This window comes from Brachycentrus maculatus, unplaced genomic scaffold (genome assembly GCF_059751285.1).
Source record: "Brachycentrus maculatus isolate JH-2025_06_01 unplaced genomic scaffold, ASM5975128v1 h1tg000454l, whole genome shotgun sequence".
NCBI lineage: Eukaryota > Metazoa > Arthropoda > Insecta > Trichoptera > Brachycentridae > Brachycentrus > Brachycentrus maculatus.
In genome coordinates this window covers 702,298-719,267 of record NW_028281201.1, presented here as the reverse complement: position 1 = coordinate 719,267, position 16,970 = coordinate 702,298, and the positions used below count along the sequence as shown (strand labels likewise).

At 32.2% G+C, this 16,970-nt stretch overlaps 2 protein-coding genes across 12 annotated transcripts in view; one reads left to right on the top strand and one right to left on the bottom strand.

The window, feature by feature from the left end:
• The window catches only part of rg (A kinase anchor protein rugose), a 620,520-nt gene that overhangs the window by 133,293 nt on the left and 470,257 nt on the right, over positions 1-16,970 (bottom strand). The window lies entirely within an intron of this gene.
• LOC148302402 (protein mab-21) lies at positions 6,735-8,406 on the top strand. The gene has a single exon (XM_088271650.1). It carries the CDS (start codon positions 6,861-6,863, stop codon positions 7,956-7,958), a length of 1,098 nt encoding a protein of 365 aa, XP_088127776.1. The 5' UTR covers positions 6,735-6,860; the 3' UTR covers positions 7,959-8,406.

The window sequence follows — 16,970 nt, the reverse complement described above, 5'->3', positions numbered from 1 at the left end:
GCGTGCTGACTATATAATTATATATACGGTGCGTATCGATATAAGCCATAAAGATGTATAGGAGTCCCTCGATTTTCGCTAACAATAGGTCCCAGAAAAAGTGCGAACGATGAATGTTCGAAAGTAGAGGAATGTAATATTTTCAAACAGGTATTTATTTTATTTAAAATATTTTTATAGCATCTTTCGGTGAGTGCATGCAAGCGAAAAATTATTGCAACGTCGAGTAAAAATTCGTTTTTTTTTATTTGTGAAAGAGCGAATTGTCCGAAAGTCGAGGACTATCTATATATTTTATGTATCTGTATGTAGATAGATCCTTTATCACTGTCCATTGAAAGTTAATATATAAAATGGCCGACTTCTTGGTCGTGTAGTAGTGTAGTTGATTCTCTAGACGCATTCGACCATTACTTTTATCTCGGTACCTACCTAAGTATTTGCGCACCGCGCATGCTCTGTGTGACAAAACACACCCATGGCCATATATATATATATTATGCCATAAGCTAACTATTTACTGCTTCATTTATATCTTGTAACGATATCACGCCATCGAGTCCTGTAGGACGTTCGAAAATAAAGGAAGATTTAATATGCTAGTATCCGAAATGAGTAATGGAAATTACTCATCGGGAATATAATATAATATATGTGACTCATAATGTAATATTTTTGAATAAATAAATAGAAGAAGGTGCCCATCAATAATATACAAAATATTTTTTAAAATTAAATTTTACTTGGTAAATACCGTTATATCTTAAAATCTATTGTGAACGTGTTTCGATACATTCCGCATCACGTTCAAACACCTTGTCACAATAGATTTTAAGGAATAGTGGTATTTACCGAGTAAAAATTAAATTAAAAATAATAACCACAAAGTAACTGCGAAATCAATTGATGAAATAAAATACAAGGCAGGCAGTTCTAGTACAATAAAAACTGATTTTTTAGACCAATAATTCTAGAAATACCATTTATTTGTTTAGGTTTCAATATTTCACTCTTTTAAAATTTAAAAATATGAGTGAAAAACTGAGAAACTGTCGTGTTAATACGAAGAAAAAGAAATTTATTACTCGACTATAAGGTCGTTTGTATGGTATAAAATACTTTTACAAATTGTAGGTTTGATTTTTTTTGCATCTCTCTAGTTTTTAAAGTTTTTGGGATCTATTTTATGCGAAAATCGAGGAACGTTTTACAAACGTAAAACTTTTAAAAACGTCTGAGACATTACTATCTGTCATTAGAATCCTAACTGTCGATCAAACCTCCTCCCTCTACCTCCTTCCCTAAACTCCCTTCTTCCTTTGCCCTCCTTACTATCGTCTTTTGTTAATTGGTAATTGGTATATTAATATGTAATTTATGTTTTTTTTAAATGTCAATTTGTAATTTATGTTTTTTAAATGTTCAAGTACTATCTACCCTCTGATTGCAAACGGCTATATATGGTATCAAACGTTTTGATCAATATCACTAGTCCGTCTTTGGTCGGTTGGAAGATATTGCTTTTTAGCAATAAGCCCGCCAATGTACTTTTTATTTTCTGTACATGAAGTTTAAATAAATAAAAACGTTGTACTTGTATTGTAGATTTTTTTGATAACTTAATCACAGATTTTTAGAATACATTTAATCGAAGCACTCGTGACGTAGTATTTTACGGAAATGGCGATATATAAAGTATCCAATATTATTAGCATTAAGGTATTTACGAACGTGGGTATGAGTATAGATATGAAGATATAATTTACAATAATAAAACAATTATCATTCTGAATTACTATTGTTAGTTGAGTTATGTAGATTGTTATGTAAATGAAGCATTAAAACAATGAGAATTGCTCAAATTAAGACAACAATCATACAAAACGAAAAATATTTAACCCTTTGGATTTGAAACTACTAACTTACATTGATAGAAAAAAGAATCATGTTTCTTATGGATATGTTGATAGAGACGAAAGAGTTACTAAGATGAAAATATAGAATCCACACCGTATACGGTGTTTGATAATGATATTGCATGCATCGAAACACGTGTCACAATAGTTTTTAATAAAAAGTGGTATGCACCAAATAAACTCATCAGTTTCGGATGTGTAGATCGTTTTTGGTTTTGCCCAGGAAGCGGCAAAATTTGAGTCACAAAAAGGATAGTAAAACATCAATATAACGGACGGGAGGGAGTGTCCGTTAAAGCCGATATAATAATAATAATAATTTGGATATTTTGTATAGCAACATTTTCGTAAAATACTACCTAAAGGCGCTTATAAAGACATGGATAATAATAATAATAATAAGATAATGATGATAATGTTATAAAAAAAATGGATGTCCGTTATCATCTTCGGAAACTCGTCGTGAAGTGATGTTACTGTTTGATATCGACGCGCTTGCTTTCGGTAATAATGATAATAATAAATTTGAGGTATGAAGATTTTGAGGTATCTCTACATGAGAGAGTACGGCTATTATCCTTGGCTCTACCCGACCCAGTTTCTCCAGGGTATGCTTGGCTACAATAGTTTAAAGACTAGAAGGAATGTGTATATGATTACGCATTTTTATCGATTGTTGCGCGGTATGATCGAAAATCTTGAAATTATCCAGAGCATTGGTCTGTATGTTCCCGATAGTTACCTAAGACAGCGTCGGCATAGATTGTTTCACATTCCTATACACAGGACCAACCTGCCGATGGTTATGCCTGTAGGAAGAGCTACCGCTATGTTAAACAATATCACATTGGATGTTGATCTGTTCCATGTGTCCGAAGGAGTTTTCCGAAGCGGGATTCTTCTACACCTTTAAGTCTTATTGCTTACTTTTATTATAATATATACGCCTTGAATATTGTTTGTAATGTATATATTATTTTTTTATTAAATAAATTGAATTGAATTGAATAATTTATACAGCGTGAGTTTTTTTTTTCAAGAAAAAAAAACTCACGCTCATATTTAAGGGCGCTTCACTGTGAATGAATTGAGGAAAAGAAGATAGTGGAAATGATTTAGCAAACAAATGTGTTTTCGGTAATCTTGCTTATGAAAAGGTATTAGGTTTTATAATTAAAATGTGACTTTGTTTTAAAATCACTATATAGTGATTTCATAGTGGTTTAAAAACAAAGTTACATTTTAATTATAAAATGGAAAATCACAAAGTTAGTGCTCCTAATATGAATTGTATTAAGTTTTGTTTGCACTTTTGAAGTTTTCAGACAAAATTTGTGATTATCATAGCCGCTAACAAACCTTTGCATACGGCGACACTTGAAAAGCACTTAACTTGAAGATAATATTTTTTTCTACATTTTACCAGATTTTTGTCCGTTATACCCGAAATCCGCTAAATAGAGGTACGTCACATCGAGGTTTTACTGTATTATTGTTTGATCACAAACAAACGCGGTATACGAAAGGATTAACGAGGAAATAAATATAACGAAGTGTGCAAGTAGCGAGAACTGGCTATGAATAAAACATCAAAGCAGAATATTGTAATATGATGAATTCTGGTAGCCGAGGCGAGATAAAATGGAAATCGGCCGGTAGCGAGTGGTCACCAGATAAAGGCGAATCAACTATCAAGCCTTCGTATCATTATTTCATGAAGCCACGAAGCGTGGGCAAACGCAACTAACTGATTTTATGAGGTACAACTTTATAATTCAATTGAATTTATTTCTTCATTTCATATGGTTAAATTCTCCATTTTATAAATGGGTATTATTGATATAATTTATACTTGAAGCAATAACTTTGTGATTTTCCATTTTATAATTAAAATATAACTTCATATTATTTTTTGACATCTCATCAAAGATGAAGGAGAATATGGAAGTCTGGGAATTTACGGGGCTGTCAACCGTCATAGGCTGGTTTAAGTGATCACTTTACACACGTGTAACATTCACAAATTCTACCTATTATTGACAACCACACCACTCAATTTTTTGGAAGTTCTATATATAAATATGAACCACTTTAGAAGCCTTGTTCTTGATTCAATAGAACTTCACTAGAGACATCTATTGGTGAGTTGAAAATAAGCTTTTTATTGAGCAGAAACTCTTATATTATTATTCTTCATCTTCGATGAGATGTCAAAAAATAATATGAAAAATAAATCCTATAATTGGAGATAATCCAGATTTGTGAACAAGTATTTGGACACACTCAAAATGTTGTAAAATATAACTTTGTTTTAAAATCACCATAAATATTTAATTACAGCTTATATATATATATATATATATATATATATATATATATATATATATATATATATATATATATATATATATATATATATATATATATATATATATATATATATATATATATATATATATATATATATATATATAATGTCTACCGGTTTCGAAGCTAACCGCTTCTTTTTCAAGACTGATTAATGGTATTTTTTATTTAAAATTAAACTTTAGACATAGCTGTAATTAACAAGTTAAACTTAAATTGAAAATGGATAGATACGACTGTAAAGTGACTGCCGAATCAATTATCTAATGAAGGTATTTTTGAGTTTGAATCAGCAGAAACGTTATGTGGAATTTAGTTTTTGACAGTTGTAAGTGTGTGATATTCTGTGCGTAACTTTAATACTATTTGGCTAAAATGTACATATTGATTTAGTTTATTTCACTATTTAAATAATGTAATTCAAATTCTCCGGTTTGCGTATGTGATTTTGAATTAGCAGAAATGGTTTATGGAATTCAGTTTATGACAGTTATAAGTGTGTGATATTATGTACGTAACTTTAGTAATATTTGGCAAATTTATGCAGGGCCATTTTTACAAAACGTATATTTCAATTGAATTTATTTTACTGAGTGCCTAATTCAAATTCTCGGGTTTTTATATTTGAGTTTGAATCAGCAGAAATATTTCGTTAAATTCAGTTTTTTACAGTTGTAAGTGTGTAATATTATGTACGTAACTTTAGTAATATTTGGCAAATTTATGTAAGGCCATTTTAACAAAACATATATTTCAATTGAATTCATTTCACTATTTAAATTGTGTATATTTGAGTTTGATATTAGTATATTTGAGTTTGAATCAGCAGAAATATTTCGTTAAATTCAGTTTTTTACAGTTGTAAGTGTGTAATATTATGTACGTAACTTTAGTAATATTTGGCAAATTTATGTAAGGCCATTTTAACAAAACATATATTTCAATTGAATTCATTTCACTATTTAAATTGTGTACCTAATTCGAATTCTCGGGTTTGTATATTTGAGTTTGAATCAGCAGAAATGTTTCGTTAAATTCAGTTTTTGACAGTTGTAGGTATGTGATGTTCAGAGCGTAACTTTAATAATATTTTTACAAAAAATATATATTTCGATTTAATTTGTTACATTTTTCAAAATACGTATGTAATTAAAATTCTCCGATTTTCATACGTATGTTTGAATCAGCAGAAATAGTTTGTAGAATTCAGTTTTTGACAGTTGCAAGCATGTGCTACTCGGTGATTAAAATTTAAATTAAAAAAATTGAAGTCAACTTTAAATTTCGATTTGATTAATTTCACTACTACTACTACTACTACTACTACCATCACGCCGTTTCCCCGCAGGGGTAGGCAGAGAGGATGGAACGCCACACTCTTCTGTTCTGACATACACTCCTCGCCTGCTTCACATCCATACATCTAGTCATACATGCCCTCCGATTACGCAGACTTTTGACACCGCCAGATTTTAGGTTCTGATTGATCTGATCGTGCCAAGTCTTTTTCGGTCGTCCACGTTCTGTTTTCCCTCTCACATTCGCCACATATATTTTCTTAGTCATTCTCTCGCTATCCATTCGCTCCACATGTCCATACCACCGAAATATTAGAAATAATTTAGATTCCCGTGTAAATAATGTGTTGACAAGTATAAATTTATTGAAAAAAAAAATCACTGATTTATTTATTTATTTATTGAACGGCTGAAGCCTTTAAGATAATACATATATACAGTATCTAATATAAAAATACACTAATAAATACACTAATAGAGAAACAAAAAGTCTTAAAACAAATAGTCTTATAACATAAAATAAGAATAAAATAACAAATAGTAAGCACTGGTAAATACACGTCTCCTTTAAACACTATCAGCGAGCAGCAATAATTCGTGTATATTAAATTTAAAAAATTGTTAAAACAAATTATTGGAATCATATATTGTTTTTATGGGTAAAAACCAAAATATGTAGATAAGTATATTTATGATCTGTTAAAAACATCTTATTTACTTTGATGATTATTTACTTAAGTATTGAGGATTTTACTTAAGCGATGCGTAATTTAATTAAATGTTAGCCACATAAACTGGGAACTTTTTGTAATTCAAAGAATTCAAAGACAGAAGTATTTTTACAGCGTTTTATGGACGCTAGTTTCGGATTCCTCCATACCTCCTCGTTAAATAAAAACAATAAAATATATAGGTACTTGGATCTGCCCTGCCGGCCATACATTTGCGGGAACCGTAAGTAAGTATGTAAAAATACGTCCGTACAGCGAGAAACGTGGGAGGAGTTTCGTCCCGACCCGATCGATAGGGCCGCCTTCTCACGGGACTATAAATCTATTCCCGGACTATTCACGGGAGAGGGAACGTAGACTCCGCCCATTTATACCCCCTCCACTCCCCCCCCACCTCGAGCCGCGCAAAACCGGTTGTCAGTCAACAAGCGGACGCGATACAGTTGGGAAGCGGTGCGAATCGCCGACAAAACGGCAAACGAAATGGGGAATATCAATCGTCGCTTTGTAAATATGTACGTAGATTAGAAACAAAAGCACCTAACGAGATGCTGGTCCCGGCGGACATGATGGCGGCGCAGTCCAAGATGCTCTACCAACTGAATAAGTACTACGCGGAAAGGGTCCAGACGAGGATGGGTCAGATCTCCAAGACGATAAGAGAGGTCTGTAAGATCGTGCAGGACGTTTTGAAAGAAGTCGAAGTGCAAGAACCGAGGTTCATCTCTTCCCTAACAGAGTGCAACGGCAAGTATGAAGGCCTTGAAGTAATTTCACCGGGAGAGTTCGAAGTGGTTTTGTACCTGAACCAGATGGGAGTGTTCAACTTCGTGGACGATGGATCTCTTCCCGGATGTGCCGTTTTGAAACTGAGCGACGGAAGAAAGAGGTCGATGTCTCTATGGGTGGAGTTTATCACGGCTTCGGGATACTTATCGGCGAGGAAGATCAGGTCTCGCTTTCAGACACTTGTAGCTCAAGCTTGCGACAAGTGCTCATACAGAGACTCGGTCAAAATGATCGCCGATACGACAGAAGTGAAGCTGCGCATAAGAGAAAGATACGTTGTGCAGATAACACCGGCTTTTAAATGTTCCGGAGTGTGGCCAAGATCAGCGGCTCACTGGCCAATACCTCACATCCCTTGGCCTCACCCAAACCTAGTTGCTGAGGTCAAAACGGAAGGGTTCGACCTATTATCCAAGGAATGCATAGCCCTACAAGGAAAGCAGTCAGCGATGGAAGGAGACGCGTGGGTTCTTTCCTTCTTGGAAGCGGAGAACCGACTGTTGCAGGGAGGCTGCAGAAGACGATGCCTGAGCATTTTGAAGACGCTGCGAGACAGGCATCTGGATTTGCCGGGTAACCCAGTTACGGGGTATCACATGAAGACCCTGCTGCTTTACGAGTGCGAAAAACATCCCAGAGAACTCGAATGGGACGAAGCGAGCGTAGGAGACAGAATAAACGGGATATTCCTTCAGTTGATCTCGTGTCTTCAGTGCAGAAGATGCCCTCATTACTTTCTTCCAAACCTTGATCTCTTCAAAGGAAAGTCGCCCAGCGCTCTGGAGAACGCAGCCAAGCAAGTTTGGCGGCTGACTAGAGAGATGCTGACGAACACGCGTTCCTTAGAAAAACTTTAAAACAACGATCTCAAACATATTTTAAAATAGAGGTGCTTTTAATTAGTGATTTTTTTACACGTTTTAATTATAAGTTGCAAAGCAAAATAACATGATCTAGTCATTTTGTTACTTTCATTTTTCGTACATTAAGTGCGTCGATATTATAACGAAGTTATACAAACGGATCTGTGATTTCAGTACTTGTCTAGCGTTAAAGCCTGTTCATTATTTTGAGACATTTATTTGTGATATTTTATTTACATTATTGTATTATAAATGCGTCTTTTTAGAGTAAACAGTAGGAACAATTCAATTGATCTAGAAATGTGTTTTCATATTATTTTATAAGTATTACAAAAAAGTATACGAAGGTACATTCCATTCAGTGCATAATAATGTTAAATAAAAAACATACAAAATAATAGTTATTGAAGATATATTAAAATGTTTGAATTAAAAAAAAATATGCAAACGGTGTTATTCTTATTAACCTATATTTACTTTATTAAAACATAAAACGAATGAGTAAAACATATATATATATATATATATATATATATATATATATATATATATATATATATATATATATATATATATATATATATATATATATATATATATATATATATATATATATATATATATCTATATCTATATATATATATATATATATATATATATATATATATATATATATATATATATATATATATATATATATATATATATACATCTATATCTATATATATATCTATATCTATATATATATATATATATATATATATATATATATATATATATATATATATATATATACAATATATATATATATATATATATATATATATATATATATAAATATAAATATATATATACACATACAAGTACGTATAGAGTTTGCAGAAGAAAGATGACCGCAGACTGAATGCAGTCGAAAGTGATCCCTCAGATGAATGTGCTGCTAAACTATGTACCTATTATAAATGTTCTAATGGCGAAATAAGGAGAGAATGCAATGTTGACGTACGCATTTTTGATACAATTAAGAACGGTGTGTTGATATGGTTTGAACTTGTGGAACGAATCAGTGAGGAATGAACGGTAAATCAAATTTATGAAGCGAGTGTAGTTGGAAAAAGGAGCAGAGGAAGACCGATAAAAACTTGATATAATCAGGTATGTCAAATACTTGAAAATGGTCTGGTCAGGAGAAGAGGCGAAGAACGGTTGCGAAAACAGAGTGGTGTGGCGTTCTAGTCTCTCTTCCCCTATGGGGAAGTGGCGTGATGGTTGGTTAGTAAGTTAGTTATATATCGTAGTCGTACAGGAGAAAGTGACCAACTGACAAAACGTAAAATGTTCAGGAGAGCCAATTTTGCTTGGCAAGAAAATAAACATCAATACAGTTTTTAACAAGTCAACTTCCTCGTTTAAATCCTTTGGGATTTTTTCAGGGCAATATTAAGCTAGGAAGATATCAAATAGTCAATTATCACGTTTTTGTAAAAAAAATGCACTTGGTCACATTCTCCTGTATGACTACGATATACATATATTAGTGGTTTGGTTATACCTTATTATTTTTAAGGGTGTGTATTAACTATGTTCTCTCAGTTTCATATGCAAGCTACAGTATGCATAAATAATCTAAACATTCAATAAAAAAATATTCATAAATAAATTCAATTTAGCTGGGAAGACAACTAATTACATATTTCGCTCACTCCTTTCAAGAACGTCATAAATCAAAAAAGTCGATTTTTCAGGAGAACGTTTTTAAAGTTTAAAAATATAATACAATGTATTAAAAATAAATATCAAGCCACTTACTGAACTTTTTACTGTGCAACAGATCTTTTAAAGTAAAACCTGAAGGTTTTTTCTCCATTTGAAAAATATTTACTTTATTTAAAAAAATAATTAAACAATACCTTTTCTTCAAAATGCAAAAACAACACTTTCTGCCCTGTAGCGGGTAAATATTGAGTTAAAAATATGTCGCTTTTGCTAGGATATAGTACATTTTCTGGGTATTCCGAAAACATACACAACTGAAAATTGACGATTTTTGATTTATGACGTTCTTGAAAGGAGTGAGCGATTTGTATTTTAAATTAAATAAATAAGCTGAATTTAAATAACGAAAAAAACAGGTGTATTTCAGGTGAAATAAGATAATTGAATTCAACGTAGATGGGTATTTGATTCTTCGGTTTATGTGTTTCAAAAATTGTTTGGCATTTATGCATATAAAGTTTGCATCTATTATCGATCATGGATGTAAGAAAAAAAGATGACTTAAAAAAAATTATAAAAAGTTCAGCGTACGACATCATTAAAGACGACTAGTAAAAAATCATAAGAAACAGCATATTTTATTTCATTAATTGATTCGGCAGTCGCTTTGTGGTAAAATCTATACATTTTTAATTTAAGTTTTACTATGTAAATACTATAATTTCTTAAAATCTACGGTGACACGTTTTTCGATGCATTCCGCATCATACGGTGTTTGAAATTGAAGCGGAATGCATGCAAAAACGTGTCACAGTAGATTTTAACCATAAGTGGTATTAACCAAGTAAAACTCAAATTAAAAATGGCATATTTTATAATAACAGCATAAATGTGACTTCCGAAATTTGTGTGGTTGTCATTTATGGGTAGAATGGTAAATATTACACGTAGGTATATAAAGAGAAACTGGTCTAGTTTATAGCAGGTCATAAGGCCTGTAAGTGTCCAGAATTCAATATTTTTTTATAATTCAAGTTTTACTTAGTGAATAATATTTCAACTATAAAAAAAAACTTACTGACTAAGAAATAGTGGTGAAATTTAAATTTAAATGAGATATTAGGGTACCACAAACTGACTACCGCATTAATAAAACAAATTCCATATTTCCATACATGTTGAGATAAATGCTCCAGCGAGTGATCGAAAATTTAAGTGCCAGACTAAATGAAAAAGAAGAAGTGGATGGTGCGCACTTACAGACATAACAATAAATATCTTAAATTATTATTTATTGTTAATAAATAATAATTTAAGATATTTATTGATTTAAAATTTAATTTGTAGAACTCCATTTTAATTAATGTATTAATTTTTAAATCAAACACAGGTTCTTTGAGTCTACTAAGATGTACTTTATTAACAAAAACACAAAAAATTAATATTAATGTGTTATTGTAATAATAAAAGAATTTAAGACCTACTCTTTAATTTAATAGTAATTATAACAAGTTTGAATGAATTGTGGTGTTTTATTTTTAAATATCAAAAACGACAAACAATCTGAAACACCCTTCATCAACAAAAAAAATCCTGAAATAAATATCCGTATATTCTCAGATCTATTATCAGCAGGTTCCATCACATGTCTAATATATTCAATGCTCATTAAAATTTAGCGTGAATTAATAAGCAAGGCAAAAAACCTTAATTCTTGTTATATAAGGAGCATTATCTAATGCCGGTTAAACTCTTTTATCTTAAGTATAAAATAACAATGAATTTAATGATTTAACAACCTATAAATTGGATAAAACTAGAAGGATGAATTGTCACCGATATGTAAATGTTTTGAAAATAAAAATATTCCACGTTTTTCTGTTATGGTCCCCTATTACACAATACTTAATTATTAGGTATACTTACATTATATTTTAAATTCCGGTTTCACCAAAATGCATCAAAACTTAAAATACGTCAAAAATAGCCACAAGTCAGGATTAAACCGATTAAAATCATTTAAATCTAGCAATGATTGCGAATTCAGCGCTATTTCTGTAAAATACTAAACCGTAAAATAAAAATCTGTGATTAAATTAAGCGGACATCATTCAAACGATTTTGTAAATAGTTCTAAGAATCGTCTCATTCTCAGTTTGCAGTTGCTGGTGGCATTGGACGCTATCGGGTCCGAAACAACAAAGACACTCTATCCAAATTCAGTGCGCTGGTTGCGAATTGGCTTCACTTTTATTGAACAGGGGAAAATAAAATTATAGATAAACAGATGCGATTTTTCAAAGGATTGTCCCTCCGTGGACTCATATTATAAATTAAGCTTTCACGGCCACTCTCTAGCAGTAGGTATGTCCGTAAATAGATAACTTTTAAGCATTAAGAATTCCTTAAATATTTAAGGTGCCCCCGGTGAAATTTCATTAGCCAACGATCACACGATATAACGCACCATTGAGATAAGAAATATACCATTTCTATCCGCTAATGGTGTACGCCCAGAGATTAACATGGAGAATTAAATTATTGCAAGAGATAGGTATGTAACAATTCAGTAGATAAGTAGACGTATAAAATACGACTATTTCGGAGAATTTTGGTAGAAACGTACTGTATTAAATACATATGTAGATAGATATTTATACAATTTACATGATTTGACATTTTTATGAGTTAAAATACACCTTACTTGGCTTTTACATGATCTATCATTTCAATTAAATTCAAATATGTGTGATTTTCACTCTCAAATTAATTCAATATCACCCTGGACTGGTACAAGAAGCCCAGGGTTGATCATCTTGCCTTATGCAATTAACGACCAAGATAAGAATGCGTCGCTACTATGCAGTGCCCTGTGCACCATTGGGTGCGCATAAGGGATAAAAGATAAAAGAAAAGAGAAAAATAATAATTTCAGGTCGGGTTGTGGTCCCGTGGTTAGTGTCGCGGACTCTTAAAGTCAGATTTTCCCGGTTCGAACCCACTTTACTACAATTTGATACCTATTTCTAATAATAAGCCGCTTAGGTTTACAGAAATATTTAGTATGAAATTAGAGTATTTTTGTAAATAATACAAACACAAATATTTCTCTCTTTAATAAAAAACTAAAAAAATAAAGATAGTAAAACGAATTTACGACGCGAATGTGGTTGCTAACACAAGCAGAGGAATACCGAGAAAACTTGGCACGATCAAGCATTTCCAATACTCACAAGTGGTCAGGTTAGGAGTCCGAACAATCGCCGGGTTTGTATGAGGAGATGCATGAATACGGAAGAGGCGAAGATTGTTTGCAAAGACATCGGTGTGGCGTTCTACAATCTCTGCTTACCCTTGTGGGGAAGGGGCGTGATGGTTTATTAGTAAGTTAGTTGAAATATATATTATTATACGACTTACACGTTCCACATATGACATATTTAATTATTTACTATAAAAAACAAATTACTTACATTGAGCTACAAACATGATTTTTTTTAGTTTTGTGAAGTCATTGAAAGTAGGTACCTACTTTTAGGATAGTTTTGAAAGTACCTACTTTTGGGATAGTTTTGAAAGTACCAAATTTTGGGATAGTTTTATAGAATGCAAATACAAACATTAGGAAGACGTATAAAAGAGTAAAAAAAATAGAAAGCAAAAGGGTATTTAAAGCAAAAATTAAGAGGTCAATAATAAGTACACTGTCAATAATTGGTCATGTCACCCTACACTTGAAAAATTATAAAAACATACATAAAGCTAAAAACATGATATTTTCAATATAAGTTATTGGAAGTACTCATTATAGGATAGTGTTTTAGTAGTATAAATACAAAAATAACAAGTGTAAAAAAGTATAAAAAAAAAACAAAACAAGAATAAAGAAGTCAACAATTGGAGCCCTGTCAATAATTGGTCGTGTCACCCTACACTTATAAAATCATTGACGGATACTTATAGCAAACGGGGTTATAGACTATGATTAATCGCACAGTATGATATTGGATATATAGCGTGGCGGCGTGCCTTTGGATCTCATGTTAATGTCAGGCATTGACCAAAGATGCAGTGGTCCATGATCCGACCGCTCCGACTGCGACTCTCGACTCAAACGGTCGCCGCTACCGGTTAAGTTACTCGTATCAATTAATTTCAATCAATTTCTATCTGGCCGATTGATTTCCTTGAGATACTTTAAAGAAATTTAGAAAATGCCCATACCAAACGGTCCGCCTCCATAGAGTAATTGGTCAGCACGCTCGGCTACCGTACTGGAGGTTCCGGGCTCGATTCCGAGGGGGGTCAAATAAATACAAGTGATTTTTTTCACTCCGATATTTATTCAATATTACCCTGGACTGGTACCGCCAGCAGAGGGCTGATCCCCTTTCCTTCATGTGTTAACGATCAAGATAACACTGCGTTTATATGATGCAGTGCCCTATGCACCACTGGGTGCTGATAAGGGTTTGAAGAAACTAAACATTAAAATCATAAATGATTTTGTAAACCTACTTATAACGCTCAAAAAAATTGAGGCACGCGAGTTATTTAATTATACCTAAAATTCTTTAAAAAAAAAAAGATACTTGTTTTCTATACCCGTTTTGATGCAGTGCCGTAGGTATATAAACACTTGGATAATACCAATTATTGAGTTTTATTTCATCACACGCGGCTAGTTTCGAAAACTACAGATGTTTTAATCAACATGTGATATCAAAAACAATTCAATTTTACAACATTTTGAGTGTGTCCAAATACTTGTTCACAAAATCTGGATTATATCCAATTACAGGAGTTATTTTCATATTATTTTTTGACATCTCATCAAAGATGAAGAAGAATATGGAAGTCTGGGCATTTACGGGGCTTACGACCGTCATAGGCTGGTTTAAGTGATCACTTTACACACGTGTAACATTCACCAATTCTACCCATTATTGACAACCACACTACTCAAATTCTTGGAAGTTCTAAATATTTGAACCAATTTAGAAACCTTGTTCATGAATCACTAGAACTTCACTAGAGACATCTCCTGTAATTGGATATAATCCAGATTTTGTGAACAAGTATTTGGACACACTCAAAATGTTGTAAATAAATTATCTGGTCAAATTATAATCTTAATAATAAAAATTCAATTTTAGTTTTTGTAATCATATGTTGATGAAAGTATCCGTAGTTTTCTAAACTAGTCGTGGGTAGTAAACTAAAACTCAAAAAGTTGTATTACACTAATGATAAATTATTAAAAAAATAATCAACATACCATTCAACACAGTGAATGCTGAATTAATAAATAATACAGTGCCTTATATATTATATGTAGGTATTAGGACGCTTAAAGCAAGATTTTCGAAACTGTTATTCGTCAAAATTACTAACCCTTATCGAAAGTAACGAACCGAAATTTTAAACACACAAAAAGTATACCTAATTAATATCATCGTCCACTATCGTTAATTAAGGTGTAACATATTATATGGGAAAAACACCATGGATGGGAAAAGATAACCGAGTCGTAATATACGAACGTCAACGACGCGTGAAATAATTCATCATATATGAAATATATTAAAGAGGTACCAGGATCCCAAAAGGATGGAAAGGAAGATTGATGTCTTGCTCGCTTCAAGCAAATTAATAAAGGTCGGTTCCTCATAGTGAAAAAATTGGGAGGAGTCGTGCTACTTAAAAAGGAATGAATAAATAGGAAGTGTTTAGTATCAGGGGTAGTTTGTATGAAAGAAGGGTCGTCATACGAATTTAAGATATAAAATGAAATAAGACATCCACAAATTTAAACTTATTCCACAAAGACTATTTGTTAGATGTTAATTACCTAAGTTTGTGTTTTTTTCATTCAAACCCTTATCCGCACCCCAACGGTGCATAGGGCACTGCACCATATAAACGCAGTGTTATCTTGATCATTTACACATGAAGGTAAGGTGATCAGCCTTCAGCTTCCGGTACCAGTCCAAGGTAATATTGCATAAATATAAGAGTCCAAAAATCACTTATATTTATTTGACCCCCCCTGGGAATCGAATCCGGGACATCCAGTGCGGTAGTCGAGCGTGCTGACCATTACACTACGGAGGCGGACAAGTTTGTGTAGATTTAAAATTTTGCTTAGATTGTTTATTGAAGAGACAGATTTAAGCCTTTTTTCTTGTAGAAGATGCTTGCTAACTTTTTACTTTTTCATTTTTTTAATGTTTTTAATTTTATTAAAAAAAAATCTGATAGTCAAGTATTTTTTGTATTTTATATTAACACTATTATTCTATTTCTACTTGTAATACCTATACCCTTATACCCTTTACTATGACCTAAATTATATTGTATACCCACACACAGGCCATGCCTTTGTGGGATCTTTTTTTGTATTTATATTTTTATTTTATTCACATTTTTTTGTATTTGAATTTATGTCATGTAATGCAAAAGAATTTAAAATAAAGAAAAAAAAACATCTTTTTCATTTCCTGAATGTTTTTCGCAGATACTTCGTTGCACATTTCATGAACTTCATAAAATTAAACAACTTTGTTTTAACCACTTTTTTATTATTAGTACACTTTAACCTACCGGTTTCGACAAGAACCTTGTCATCATCAGGGTTTATTACATTCTAAAACATTAAAAACATTAAAATACTCATAATTAATTACATTCCCTTGCCAAAAACTAAATCCTAAATATTATTGTGCATTCCGTAGCAATTCTAAATATCAACTAATGGAATCACCCAAAAAACAGTATAAGCCGATATTATTTATTATTTTCTTGGGTGTTAGTTAAAGAAATATTTGCGTTTTTATTATTTGCAAAAATACTTAAATTTCATACTATTTCTGTGAGCCTAAGAGTCTCATTATTATGAAAAAGGTATCAAATTTTGGTAGAGTGGTTCGATCCGAGAAACTCTGACTCAAGAGTCCGCGACACTAACCACGGGACCACAACCCGACACTGATCTCACATTTATCCAGTTACAAATGAAATTATCAGTTTATTTGGAACAGTATTTTTTTGTAGGTACTTGGTAGTTCGAAACAATAAGGTTGAAAAAAACGTAAGTAAATATTTTTTTTGGAATCTGAGCCCACCATCCACCCGCAGCAGTTATAGAGTCCTGAGGGACTCTCTGTCAGCTGCACATAGAGGAAAATCTTCAAAATATTTCTGAAGAAATAAATAATGCTCTATTCAATTAATGAGGGGGGAGGAGGATGTACGGACAGAGGCCGACACTTCGTCCCCACCCCTCGGGAT

Coding starts and splice junctions, on each gene's coding strand:
- LOC148302402 (XM_088271650.1), top strand. CDS start 6,861: ATGCTGGTCCCGGCGGACATGATGGCGGCGCAGTCCAAGATGCTCTAC.